The 14,765-nt window shown below is 36.0% G+C and overlaps 1 protein-coding gene across 4 annotated transcripts in view; it reads right to left on the bottom strand.

The window, feature by feature from the left end:
- LOC126863627 (UNC93-like protein) overlaps positions 1–14,765 on the bottom strand; it is a 57,765-nt gene that overhangs the window by 39,994 nt on the left and 3,006 nt on the right. For 3 of the 4 annotated variants that reach the window (XM_050613968.1, XM_050613970.1, XM_050613971.1), the window contains exon 2: positions 1,777–2,507. In XM_050613968.1, the coding sequence (XP_050469925.1) occupies positions 1,777–2,491 (715 nt within the window). In that variant the 5' untranslated portion in view covers positions 2,492–2,507. Of the gene's footprint in view, positions 1–1,776; positions 3,495–14,765 lie in introns of those variants that run through there. The other variant, XM_050613969.1, reaches the window with a different exon arrangement.

Raw genomic sequence — 14,765 nt, 5'->3', positions numbered from 1 at the left:
AATGAAAGAAATAGTGACGAAAAGAGTAACGAACGAATCCTTGGCATTCCCTTTCACGGTCACAAGTTTAAAATATGGGATTTAGTAATGGAAACTGACTGAAAACAATTGCAAATAAAAAGCCGCGTTCATGTAACATTGATCGTCATTGGGTTCGCTTTCGCTAATTTCACGAATTTTCTCAATAACCTAATACTTATGAATAGGAGTGTATTTACGTGTGTCGCAATCGTGCGTTGTTTACGAAGCAAGCGTGATCTCACGAGTGTTTCGCACTTGATGAGGCCATCTGTTCAGACATAGTAGATAATAATTAGGTATCAGCAGCGACAGGTAAATTTCGTATGTTGGCAGATACGGGAAGATAGAGAAAGAAGAGTCGAATGATTACCAAATTTATGAGGGACAAAATAATATTGACACCGATTTCGCGTGGCCTTGACGATCTTCTCTAAGAATCGTTCATTCGAAACGACTTCGACGAGTTCGAAGGTCCTCGAATCAGATGGGCATCAACAATTTGCATTTTAAATGCTTCTCAGAAAGGAACTTTTGGGCATGTATCAGAGAAGATTAATTTATACCGTGAATGAGTAGAAGTAGAACGAAGGTATCTGTAATTCGAGATATTCGTTTTCTGGTTTTCTTTTTTTTATCTTGGATAGGTCATTCGGTAAACGTTCGAGGGAATTTTGAGCCGGATGAAGTTCGTGCATATTCGATGAGGAAGACTCTGTTTAACCTAACGGTACCGTTAATTAGAGCTGATTTATAGTATTGATGGGTAGCTCGTGGTATGTTTTCTACTGGATTTCCTTATGTTACTGCTTCGGTGAATGTATATGCTTTAACGCAGTCTAACAATTTTGCTATGAGTTACTACTCAAAGATAATTCAGGTTTTAAAACACCTATTGACTACGTAATTCCGTTCTATTCGACTTATCGTCCTCATTTTGCACCATTAGCTTTGCATCAAATTTCTCTAATATGCTAATCGATGTGCGAGCCGGGCTTTCAAAGTAATTTTTATAGATTTATCTATGGCAGATATTCGTTATATCGATCGATTAATCGTTAATAAGAATATGATATTAACGATTATAATAAAGATCGTTCGATGTTGATCGTTAATAAGGATAGGAAATTTCATTTCAATAAGCTGCCTTTTATACGACTTTGTTTTAGATAAATTCTTAAATAACAATTATTATTTTATTGAGATTCGATCACTGACTATCGTTATTGAGTATGTTAATGTTGATTATGGTAATGATAAACGACATTGAGAACGATAGACTTCGCTACATTAACCTCTCACCATGAGTTCAGTCAATGTTATCCAGAAGAAAAAACTGAAATCCTTCAAACATCCTCCTTTCTTTCCATTTTTTACATACATGTACTTCTACGTAATATAAGACAAATAAAAAAGATTTCTACATCTTCCATATAAGCTTGACGCAAGTCAAACAAAAAAAAATTCCTACAACAAATTTAACGCGGGTCAAATAGCCGAAAATTCGAATTTCTACGCAATACTCTTCTAAATACGAGTCGAATAGAAAATTTCCAAGCTTCTAAAATTTTCCCTGAGCTTTAAATTAAACAACATTATATTTAAACAAAAAAAAAAAGAAAAAAGCAAAACTTAACAACGAAAGAATAAAAAATTGCTTGAGCTCTAAGGTTTCAGAATAAAACAGCACAATACATATTTAACCAAAGAGAAATGAAAACAAGAAAAAAAGTAAAAATAAATAAGGCCACCACTTACCAAGCGACGACACGAGGTTTCCCCAGAGTTCAGCAGTCTGCCAGGCAAGGAAGAAGAACCCGAAAAACCTGACGACGATGGCGTCAACCGGCTGATCGGTGAGTTTCGCGTAGACGCCACCGACCTGCGTGAGATAGGTGGCTTTGGCAGCCCACATGGGTGCGGCACCCAAACCAAGAAGCACGCCAGCCGGTACCAAGGTATAAAATTTTGGATAGAACTGGGAGCCGATGTACGGTGCGTAGCACAGCATCGATACGCATAACGTCCATTTCACGGTGAGCCTTTTGATAACGAAGGTTGGCACGAAGATGCATGATAATACCAAAGCCGCGTAAATCGCTGATAGGGACACGGTGCCTAAACCATCACTGGCATTGATAGACGATTGTAGATTCGCTGTGCCTTGAAACGCGGTGAACTGCACCATAAATGCCACGGATACGGTGCTAATGTTCTTTAAGATCCGCCATTTCTCGCCGCGGGAGAGCTTGAACTTTCTGGACTGGGTATCGTCGTCCGTGGACGATAATTGCGGTGGTTTCTGCGGCTCAGGAGGTATACCATCGGTACCATCGTCCTTGTAACCCTCGTTCCTGTAACCGACACCACTCACGGTCACCGTGTACACGGTTTCATCGCCACCGCCACCTCCGCCGTCTCCACCGCCACCGCCACCAACACTTCTGGTACCGTCGTGTTGTGAGGCTACCATTCTACGTGTTTGCTACCTGTAACATTATTGATTAATCGATCGTTAATATATTTCGTCTGGGATAGATTCTAATTTGATAAAAAGAGATTTTTATATCGGAGAAAGAAGAGGAAAAATGTTGATTGTATAAGATTGGTGAGGGAACAACTGTTGGACGAAGATGAATTTATGTGTAATTTATTATTAAATATATTTAATTATTTAACGTTTGTATTAGTTGTATCAGACTGTGTTCTTTTAATCCGTTATACTAACATACTTTGGTATATCCGATTTGACAGAGATAGATTCTTACATTTGAGAGACAAGATGAAGATGATTACATAACAGACTGATGAGTAAGCAGTTTTTTAGACGAAGATGAATTTACATGTATACGATTTATAGTATTGATGTTTACATGTAATATTGACATTTGTATCGGTTGATTGTACAATATGATAGTTTGGTGAGTATTATTGATACATCGGATTTACTCTATTATATTTTTACTATTTTGCATATATTTAGTGTACTCTGTATATTCATACATTTCCAAAAATTGAATGTACGTGTGGATTTATCAAAAAACAAAAACTACTTCAAAGTTCGATATCACTGTGAAATAATACTGTGTTCGATTCTTCAAATGTTTACCATTCCCTACCTAACATTTTCAAAGAAACAGACCCTCCTTGAAAAAAAGAAAAGATTCCTTTCCCTTTCAACACGACCATAAGATACTCCTTCGGGACAACCGTAGGAATAAAATCCAAAATGCCAAGATTTATCGAGAGAAATATTTCAACCAATGTTATATATCTAAGAAAAGCATCTGAAGAAGACAAGATATTGGAGGCGCAGAACGAACGCCTCGTATATTACGAGCTGATAGTTATGGACGGTGGCGCGCGTGCAACATCGCGTATTTCTGTAAAAGCGATTTATAACGGGCCGTTCATTGGTATGAAGGGGCGTGCGAAGACCTCGTCACGGATCGTGCAGTTTAAAGGGAATCCTTTCCTTTTTCCTCCTCTTTTCCCTTCGTTCTCTCTCTCTCTCTCTCTCTCTCCTCTCTCTTATCCTTTTTTCCATTTGGAAAGGCCTTATTGAAGCCGTTCGCGAATCACGTTCCAGTTGCGCTTGTAAATTCGTTTGTCGTCGATGTAATCGATGGGAATGCGTGACCGGCCGCACAATGCTGTGACACGTGTCGCACGGCGTGCATCGCAATTAACCGGCGCTCGCAATACCTTCACCTCGTTCGCTAACTCTTTCTGCGCCCTGTCTGCCCCCCACTTACGCCAAATCTTCGTTTCATTCGCAGCGTTTCTCAAACTTGCTTACTTTCTTCCGCGCCAGAAAACGTTCCACGACCCCGCTTGTTTACGACCAAGTGATACCGGTGGAAACCTCCAGAAGCTTAAAGAGCAATTTCACTCGCGGTTGGAGCGGAATATTCGATGATCGTGCGTGACCATTACAAATAATGGCACACAGCTCTGACGACTTTTTAAGCACGATATCGTTGGCTATATGATGTACATGCTTTAAACAGTTGCCGCAATGAATTTGAATTAGGCAAGCAGGAATAGAGAGGATAGAGAGTGAGATTGATTAAGCCAAGATTCTTTGGGTCATTCTCGAATTTTTCTTAGCATATTACTCGGATTGATATGGCCATCTATGACCCAATGGATTATCCAACTAATTACAAATATTCATTCCAATTAAAAATCAAGCAAGATAAAAAGCTAATTTTAATGTTAAAAGATGAATATCATTGAGAGATTTTCTGAGAAGGATTGTGTCATATTATGTATATAGAAACATTATGTAAATATAATAAATTGCTTGGGAATGTCTTTATGCAGACGGTTAGAGAATTGGAACCCAAATGTAGTTTTGTTTCGCTTGTCAAATATTATAATTAAGCTGTGGATCTTCGTGCAAATTTATATTTTCGTAGAAAACATATCTCCTGTTATTTTATATTAATGAAGCGTACTTCTATTTCCAGATACTTTCAAGATTTACTCTCTTTAATCAAGGTTATCCTACATTAATGTATCTTGTTTTAAATCACTTGAATCGTAAATTATACCTAAAGCTTCAAAAAAAACTACTTCAATAAATCGCATACACTCGTCTTCGCCTGATATATTCATGCAAAGGCGATGTTAATAATATGCAAAAGCTGAAAAATTTTAAAGCAATAGAATCGCGATAATCCACGCGCGGGAACATATAGAAGAATAAATAAACCTTGGTTTCATTGTGATCGTTCATCAAGATCAACGCAACGTTCGCAGAAGGCTATCGTACGTATTAATAAACGACGGAAAACCTGTCAACTATAGCAAAAACCTTTCCCGCCATTTCGAAAGGTCGCGTTTCCTTGTATCAGACGAGTAAAACGCGGATAAAACGCGAGGCTCGCGTTCCTTTCCAATCGGGAACGTTCTTTTCTTTTTCTTCCTCCTTTTTTTCATTCTTCAGCGAAAGACAAAGCCACGGAAAAGCAAGACGAAAAGACATAACTAATCTTTCTGTTGCATAACAAGAATACCGCCGTACCAAGCGAGCGCGCGATACGAGAATTCTTCGTTTCGTCCTTCGAGAAAACATGTTCCAAAGAGAAAACATATGAGAATTGTTTTTTGCTGAAACGCGCGGTTATCGTGCGACAGATACATTAGAAGATGGGAATATTTTGTGAATTAAAGTTGCAATAATTATCATGTAAGGTTCTATATTATTATCAGTAAATATGATTTAGATTAATTGAAAATATAAATTTTTTAATTAGAGTATTTATTTTATTCGATTGACGGCTGCCTCTGATCAACTTGACAAATTTCAATAAAGTATGGATCATTCCTGTAAATCTTTTTACTATGGTTATATAACGTAATTAAATCAATGAAAATGATGCAAAGTGGAGAAATCGAAAAATTGAAATACCTTTGTACCTTGTTCTATTAAATCAAATTTTAATAAGATTAATTTACTTTTATTAGAATATTATCGTTATTTGCATATTTACGTTTAACGCGCTATATATGCATTTGTAATTAATAGCAAAGATTTTTAATAGATTTTATTAATTTCGATAATAAAACGTTTAAGACAATTTCACTGTAAAAAAATTCTATAAACGCAGCAAACACGATTAAAAATCAATGTGAATTCCCAAAGAGAAACTACAATTCCTTCCGAAAGCAAGGAGGCGCCACGTGGCGTTTACACATCACGTCAAAGAATATACTTATACTCGTAAAAAAATCGGTAATTCGGTATGCGTAATTAAGCGTCGTGGTACGTGTGGTAAATACACATAACTGAATTCCCACTTTTATATCGGTAGCACAGAAACACGGTTTGTATGACCCTGACTTACTTGAACACGATTCGGCCACTAAAGTGTAGTACCACGAAAGCAGAATACCCACCCTAACCAGTTTCCAACGACCTTCAACTCTGCTTTAACCGCGAATCTTGTACCAATCTTGTTGTACCATTTCTTCTTCTTGCAAACAAATGGACGCGGCACTAAGAATAGAACTTATTGACACTTACGATCGTATTTCCCTATGCAACCTATAAATTTCGTATATTAACGACGAAAGTACACGAACATACGTTATTGACCATGAGCATTAGGACTCTTACTGATATTTAATACAAATGAAGATTACGCCAGAAACGTACGATAATTTTGTTGATTTTCTGGTTCTTATCAATACTTGTCATCTTCTTGTGCAATGGGCAAATAACAAACTTCAATCATTTGTTTAAAACCCGATGATATGTATTAGAATTTGGAATGTGATTCCCCGATGTATCTACTGGTTTCAAATATTATTGCATGAATTAATCATGATCTATAAGTTTAGGCAACCTTTTTTTCGTCCGATCTGTACAAGGAGGCTACGTAGATAGTGTGTGCTTCCTGGAACGTGTTGTCGCAAACCTCGTTAAAAAATTGTATAATTTATTACATAACTTACTACATTTTTGTAGATGATAATAGTATTTCATTATCATAATAATAGAATATTAATATCTTCGAAGCATAATATGGAAATTAAATTATATCCTGTCAAACATAAGCAAACATGTGGATACTTTCGAGCGAATAAACCGAATAACCTAGAGTCTCTTAGGATTGTTCCCATAAGTGTAAAGGATACATATACGAATACTTACTGTCGATTATGTACGGTACTTTCTTCTTCGAAGATAACACAAGAATTACATACAAAGAGGAATACGTAGAAGGATCCTAGACCGTGGGATTTTAGAACGTCGCTTTCGATCATCGATCATACAGAAGTGAGAGGAAGAAAAAAGAAGAAGGAAAAAAAGAAAGAGTTATTTAAAGACGATTTCTATAAAACGTCGAATTAATCGGCATCCTTTTCGATGAATCCGGCTGATTGGGAAAGCAGAAGTTGTCCCGCTGCTAATCCAAGTTCTACACTGGGTTTTAATACCTCGACGGACGAGCTTCCTTTTTATTCCGTTGTATAAAAAGTTGCGTCTAAACGCATTCCCAGAAGTCGCAGTAAAATAAGCTAATTTCCCGTATCTTGATTTTTTTATAATTAACCGGCTGGAAAACCAGCTGATGCTAATGATGATCGTAAAACGAATCTTCTGCAGACTTGGATTGCATTACGCATGTATAGGACGTAACAAAGTGTTATCAACTTCCAGCATATAAAGATAGCTTAAGAGAGAGAGAGGCGTGCGTAGACTTTGAAATTAATTGGAGTGCGAACTTGTACCACGACGAGGTCAAGGTTCGATAAATTGCTTGGCCGGCATTCAAAATTTCCCCGCGTTTTCTTTTCTCGGCAGACATATCTCGTTTCTTAAACCTGCTCCTTCTTCTTCTTCTTCTTCTTCTCGGTTGTTTATCTTTTCATCGCGTTGTTAAAAACTGGATATTTTATTGCTCTTACATCATTTCAGACATCGTCGCACGTGTTAAAAATAGTTAAAATGTCTAATTTCTACGATGTAAAGTCGGTTGATCGTGTTCCTGATATTTCAACCTTATTCGTCAAGAAAGATACACTACCAGGAGAACTGTGAAATAAAAGCTACTAAGCTACTATTTTTAACTTGTCAATTCACTAATATTATTACTTAACCAATTACTGTGCAAGAGAGCCTTGATTTCTACTATGAAGTACGATGCAGAAGATATAAAAGTGGAAGAATGACAGAGAAGCTGATAAAAAGTTGAAAAGAACACGGCCGTGGATGGATAAAAAAGAAAAACCTATGAAGTATAATGTAATTAAATTAATCAGAGGGATAAAGCAAATCAGTTGCGAAAGACCGTGTGTTACAAAACATGTCAACTGTATCTGTTAAAGACGTACAGTTATCCTGATACTTTGTACCTAATCTTACTCGTTACCTTATTCAAAGTGTGTAATCTTTCTCGACAAATGTTCTTGTCATGACTTTTTGCGTGTCTCATAGGAAATAAGGAAAGAAAAAAAAACCCGGCACTTGAGTTCTCTAGCACAAAGCTCACCTTGATTTTTAAACGGTCAAATTTCTTTTTCTTTTTTATTTTCGCAACCCTTTTCACGCTATTTCTCAATGATGGCTCACAGATCGTTCGAACGATTTTAATAGTCATCAATCAATGAACACTTGCTGTCATTTACTATCGTATAAATGATGCGAGTTTAACTCGACTATAGTTCCCGATTTTTTATGGCTCAATCTTGTTCTCTTTTCAGCAAACAAAAAGACGACCGATGTTTTAAAAGAGATATCGCTAATAGATTGGAACGAGAAACTTCCGAAATTGTTGAACAAGAACCTTTTTGAAAGAAAATCTTAATTACAGATTAAAAATGAATCGAAGAACGTAGGGAGATTAACAAGACGAATGTGTTAATATCTAAATGGAATGATTTTCTTGCGAGGAAAATACTGTTTTCGAAAATTCCCGCTTTTGTTTTGCAACAGTACGTGATCACCCGTATGCGCCATTGTAAATACGGATAAAGTTGACCCGAATGATGCAAGAACCCCGGCTATGCGTTGTTATTGTTGCGTTTAAACAATATAATTCACGTTCGAAACCTTTCCTCGGATAAGAATGCGCGAATGGCTGACGATAAAGTCAACCTGTGGTCGTGAAAAGTCACTGGAAAAACGCATATTGTTTTATCTTGTTTGGTGTTGTAAAACTAAAAATATCGCAGATTCTTACAATCATCGTTTGTGGGTATTAGAGTAGTGAGAAATGAAACGTTGGATTTAATAATTTTAAAATCGTTCTTCAATTTACAATCCTCAGATCTAGTTGAATTCATATTCAGGAAAAAAAAAAAAAAGAAAAAAAGGAACTAAATAAAAGATCATGATCTTTTACAAATTTACGAAGAATCTTACAAGAAAAGATAATCTATGCCAATACTTGTATTTCATTGCACACATGCATAAATACGCTAAAAGAATTTTGAGAATCCAATTTCTTATTTCGTCATGCATACACCTTATAAACGCAGGTGTACGATTCGTGCAAAGTTAATCTAAATACGTAGTCTTATCTAATTAAGACGATATATACGAATGTCAGTAATCTCGATCATTAATTGAATACGTATTTTACCACCTTTTAAATAAATATAAACGAATTCTCGGGTTGCCGCAGACGCGAAAAATTTGGAGAAGCGAACTCTTGCACGTTGAAAAATGTTTATCTGAATAGCATCCTGCGTGTACCGCATTCCTGAAGGAGTATGCAAATTCGTTTCTCACTGAACGCAGTTTTTATCGACGCATTCGAATAAATGAACACGCATACGATATCAACAAGATTATGTGCGCGAGACACTCGCGACAATATTCACGTATAGTCGCGCGTATTTCGAGCGTGCCTTAAATTTGCCAAATCGAAAAACGGGTTCATTTACAACTTAAAAAAAGGCTATAACTTTGTCGCGCAACTTAAAAACCGCAGGATATCTCGCACCTTCGGTACAAACAGTTATAATTCGCTATATTTTTAGGATCGATGATACTAATTGAAAGACGTTTGCATAAATTTTTGTACTTTACGATAAAAAAAAAGCCTGAAGCTCGTATGATATTCGCGATAAGATTTTCATATTGAGAAACAGATTCGTGCAATTGAACTAAAGTTATAAATCTTCCAAGTCAGAAATTTATAATCGACGATATTTGCGGGAAAATATGTAAATTGAAAGGTAGATTGGCTAATGATCGAAAAATTGCCTATTACTCACGATAAATGTATTCATCGTCAATTCAAATGATTATTATTAGAGTACGGACTTTTAAGCACATACTTTTATGCGTAAATTTGAAGGTACAGAAATGCGCATAACCCGCGTCACACATCCTCCAGTGCTATATAAAGTATCAAAAGTGAAGTATCCCTTTTAATACTTATCACGTAAAACGATTTTCTACCCGGGTTGTGTTTCTCTTAATTATCTTCATAAAAATATGAATCTGCATAAATACCCGCAGTCTATTTGCAAATTGAAGACACACGCCATACGTAAGGTGAAATAAACCCCTATCGAGATTTCAAATGCTTAATAAAAAAAAAGAAAAAAAAAAAGAAAATATTCGCAGTCTAATTCTCACGTTTGAAAATAAATATTTCTGTGTGATTCCGCCTACATTGAGTGACTCGAGCAAAACATCCGATGATTACAGCGAAAATAAAAAAAGGAATAGGAAATGATGGTGAAAAAGTAGTGCGAATTACCGGATCTCCATATCATAAACCTGTCACGTACCCGCGATATTTGTAAAGAAAAAAGTCCACGTATGTATTTCATATGCGCTGGATCGCCCAGTTGAAAAACAGGTTCGATCGCGGCTGAAAAGTGTGCGATCGTCGTGTCGCGAAAAGGCTACGCGAGTCGTCGTGTTTTCGACTCAGGAATCTGTCACTCGCAGCGTTCGCGGCACACCTTGCGGGACACCCTGTACGTATATACGACGGATTAGAAAGTCCTCGTGGAACGATCGACTCGTAAATGCTTCAATCGTTTCACAACGAAATGCTTCGAGGCGTAAGCGTACCGTCTACTATGCAGCCTTTACGCTACACACCAGTGTCCAGACTTGCTATTACGATCTCCCGTGTATTACGATAATGCAACGAACGATCGTCTTTCAATCGAAAGTCATGTTGCCAGACTCGTTGAAATTTCGACGGAAACGCATATATACAAATACACCTGCCTGATCTATCGATATCTACTTAAATGTTATGGAAACTACGAGAACTCTCCATTCATACTACGATCCCTGCTTTCTTCTTCTCTTCTTTTCGTCTTTTCTTTCCTTTTCTTTTCTTTTTTTTTGGTTTCTTAAAAGAATTGATTATGTTTAACGATTAAATTTCAGTATGGTTAAGTATATCGTACGTATAAATAAACCTACGACTTATCAGTATCTACGTGAATGTTCTAGAAGCTTCAAGAACTCTCCATTCATAAATTTATGCCAACTTTCGTTCATTTTCTGTTCCATTCTGCTTCTTTTCCTTATTGATTAAGGTCAAGTGTAGTAGAATCTCGATTATCACGCGTACATAGAACACACGAGTATTAGAAAATTTAATGTTGATAAATATTGATTTAATATAAAGGCTATGAATGAGATCAACTAGTTTACAATTAATTACGAATTTCTTTACTTTTTAATTTGTTGATCAAATCCCTCGGTGATGTTAGAAAAATTCAATCATTTTAATGATTATACAAAATAATTTCAGGCCAGTCTCATTGAAATTCTAATTAATTCATACGCTCCTAAATGATTGTGTCAATTATAAATATTTTCTTAAAAGATATAAGCCCCTGTTTAATATTAATATTTATGGAATCTTCCAAAGTAAATTATCCTCTATCATACGAAGAACAAGTTATTTGCTTTATCTAAAAAATACAATTGCCCGAACACGTGTGATAACAAAAGTCCTTAAAGAATTGAAAAGGAAACTCGTGAAATCAGAGAATCGAAAGAAACGATATTAATTAAAAGATTGATGTCTTAAATTGGTTTTGACCAAACTCAGCGTTTACAATGCAATTTTTTACCTGACTCGTAAATCCATTTAAACGAGCCACGGTGCGTTTTACTTTTACTGACTGCACGCTACTGCGAATGCTTTTACAAAGGTCTTCGTTCGAACAATGAGACACGAGGTTAAAATACTGACGTAAATACCGATTAACCAAAGTTGGTTAGACTTTGTACGGCCGCGGGAAGGAAAATGAAGGCAGTGATCGATTAAAAAAATGTACAATGACATAAGGAAATGTATTCAATGCCAGATAGTTTAATTAATGAACTACGGATTTTTATGCATCTATATCCTGTTTAAAGATATAAAAAATGCAGAGAATATTCATGTGCAAAATTATACAAAAAATGCAAAGTATAGTAATCTTCACGATATTTAATAAGGAAAACAATTTTCTAACCGAGTGCCATTTTTTTAATTACATTCATAATGCTTAGCTATTAATTTTCTGTAGTCTTGTGTACCTTAGCCATTTCAATTCCTTCGATAGCTAGTTTCTTCGATATCACTTGTTGTCATTATAAACTTAATTATTACGAACTGAGAGTGTACATGCCGAAAATGATACACAGCTGAAAGTTTCGTAGAGCACAAGAACATATTTGTCAAACGTCTATGACGAATGACGTTACATGAGTAATCTGAATAAATACGAATCATATCAGTCAAAAATATCACGCGTTCTATTCAGAAGCACTTTGCGTGAACGCTTTAAGTATCATGCGTTACCATTGTTGGTGGTTCAAAGCTGCCTTGTTTTTTCAACTGGGACCAAGCAAATAAATTCCACGTGGAGTCCTTTGTATCTCAATGTCAGTATATCTCACTTTTGTATCCCAATGTTTATGGTTTCTAATAATATCTCAAACGTACGTAAATTTATTTAATATTTTCATCGACAAACGCGATGAATCATCTGATATAAATTGAATTAAACAGAATCCGCCTATTAACATTTTCGTGAAAATTTAAGAATTATTACTAAGAGAATTGGCTGTTGAAATAAATTTAATGAAGATCACACTTAAATCGAGTCGAAGGATGATGATATCATAGGACAAAATTTAGAAATTCAACATTTTATTCTAATCGTATCGTAAAAATAAAAATTATTCTTTGAATATAGATTTCTCTATTAAAAAAAAAAGCACAAAGAGAAATTTCGACAGAAAATTTCACGATTATATAACTTTGTAATACAAAATATGTAACACTTCACCAGTAAATTTACTTTAATACAATGCGACAAAGTGAAAGAGTTACGTTTGATTCTATCATACTGAAACCGCAAATGTTTATCGCTTATTCTATCCTTTGCTTTTCATTACATTAATTAAACGGTAGGAAATGTTATAAAACTATTGACTTTCAGTGTATTTTCCTCGTGTTTAAGTATATGTTTTATGTTTGAAGTCTGTAATTGGAAGTCACCGCTGAAAGCTGAAAAGCAAGCGGAAATAAAGAATATACGATTGACTTTCAGTTCCTTGGAATCTCGATAGTATTCCGATTAGAATCACGGTTTACAAAGATAATTCAGCGTAGCTGTGTCTAACAGCGCCACAGCTCGTAACACTGTTCATTTGCATTCTTTTGTTCTGTGTCACAATTCGAAACAATTAGACATTATATTAGGAACGAGAGAGTGAGATTTTTCCAAGTAAAATGATCGACCATAGCTCATAGTTCGACATTTACATATAAAGGATAAGACAGCGATGATTCCATGAATTATGGCAACGATTCCATAGAAATACCGTTTTGCAAAATAGCTGCATTACTTTTTACTGTCTGATAAATTGACGTGGTATACTAGTCATATAAATTTTATGTATATTTTCTTATTCATAATCTAAAGTATACAAACACGAGGACAACCTTTCCGCGGAGTAAATATAATACCTAGATGAAATTACGTTTCAGAGATCATGTATAACAAATCTGCCAACAACCGTGTTTTTTCAACGCATGTATACGACCGCTGAATACAGGATGTATCAGTGTTGATCGTGTTTTGCAACAACCTACCAAGTGAAATGAGGAAAACTTGTGCATATATATTTTTCGTTATTTCATTGATTGCTTTTTAACCAGTTTAACAAGGATGACGAGTTGACTCGTCATTTAGATAGTTACCTTTTTGGAGCCAATAATTCTTTTAATTGAAAATTCCTTATCCTCTTAGTGGTGTTTTACTTTTAGTGAACATAAACTATTTATCGTCTATTTATATTTGCAAGGACTAACTGAAATTAATCTGTCTTTATCAAGCTTTTCAGATTCTGTGACTGTAAAAATTAAATTTGATTAGAAGATGATCCCGTTAAGAAGGTTAATTGACTTTAGATTAAACATTTATAATACTTATATATATATATATATATATATATATATATATATATATATATATATATATATATATATATATGTCGGAGAAGAGTCAGGAACAGGGTTGTGGGCGTTTGATAGACCTCCCTTGGAGTTGGCCATCGTTGTGTGATAACGAAGACGCGGCCTGATGCTACGAGTATGGACACTACCGATTCGACAATCAACAGCGGTGATTGGGCACTTGCGATGTTAGCGACGTTGGTCTTAGTTTCGATGACGAATCCACGGTCAACGGGATGAAAGAGATACTTGCTCTAACTCAAACTCACTGATCGTCAGGCGCTGCTCCCTTCGTCGGTGGGATCTCAAGAAAGAATGAATCTTCGTCCCAATGATGCCACAGAGGAAAATTATGATGGGGTGTGTTTAAGGACACGAGATCATCGGATCCGTCTGATATAGCCCTCGTTCCGACAGAAAAGGAAATTGACGTCGCTGTCAATTGGTCAGTTTGGGACAAAGACTGTCTGTCCGTTTGGAAAATCTTAATTGCCGGAAAACCTCAGGTTTTATAGCGGGTCCTCGGGCTAACTGGACTTGTGTTGTGTACGTGCCTCAACATCAGGTATTCGTTGTCCGAAGGAACCGTTGGAATGTTTTACTGTCAAGTACCTCTATTGGTATTTCTTTTAACGAGGATCATACTATAATTCCACACCTTTGCTAGGCGAAGCGCCCGTCCCGTTGACCGCGGCTACGTTCGGCGACTGATGGTCGCCTTGAGCCCAAGTTTATTATCACAAATCGCAAACAAGTACAATTGGACAGGATGACCGCAAATTGTTTAATTACGACTGTAAACTT

The sequence above is a fragment of the Bombus huntii genome, chromosome 3 (genome assembly GCF_024542735.1).
Source record: "Bombus huntii isolate Logan2020A chromosome 3, iyBomHunt1.1, whole genome shotgun sequence".
In the NCBI taxonomy this organism is placed as follows: Eukaryota; Metazoa; Arthropoda; class Insecta; order Hymenoptera; family Apidae; genus Bombus; species Bombus huntii.
This window is presented reverse-complemented; position numbering and strand designations above follow the sequence as displayed.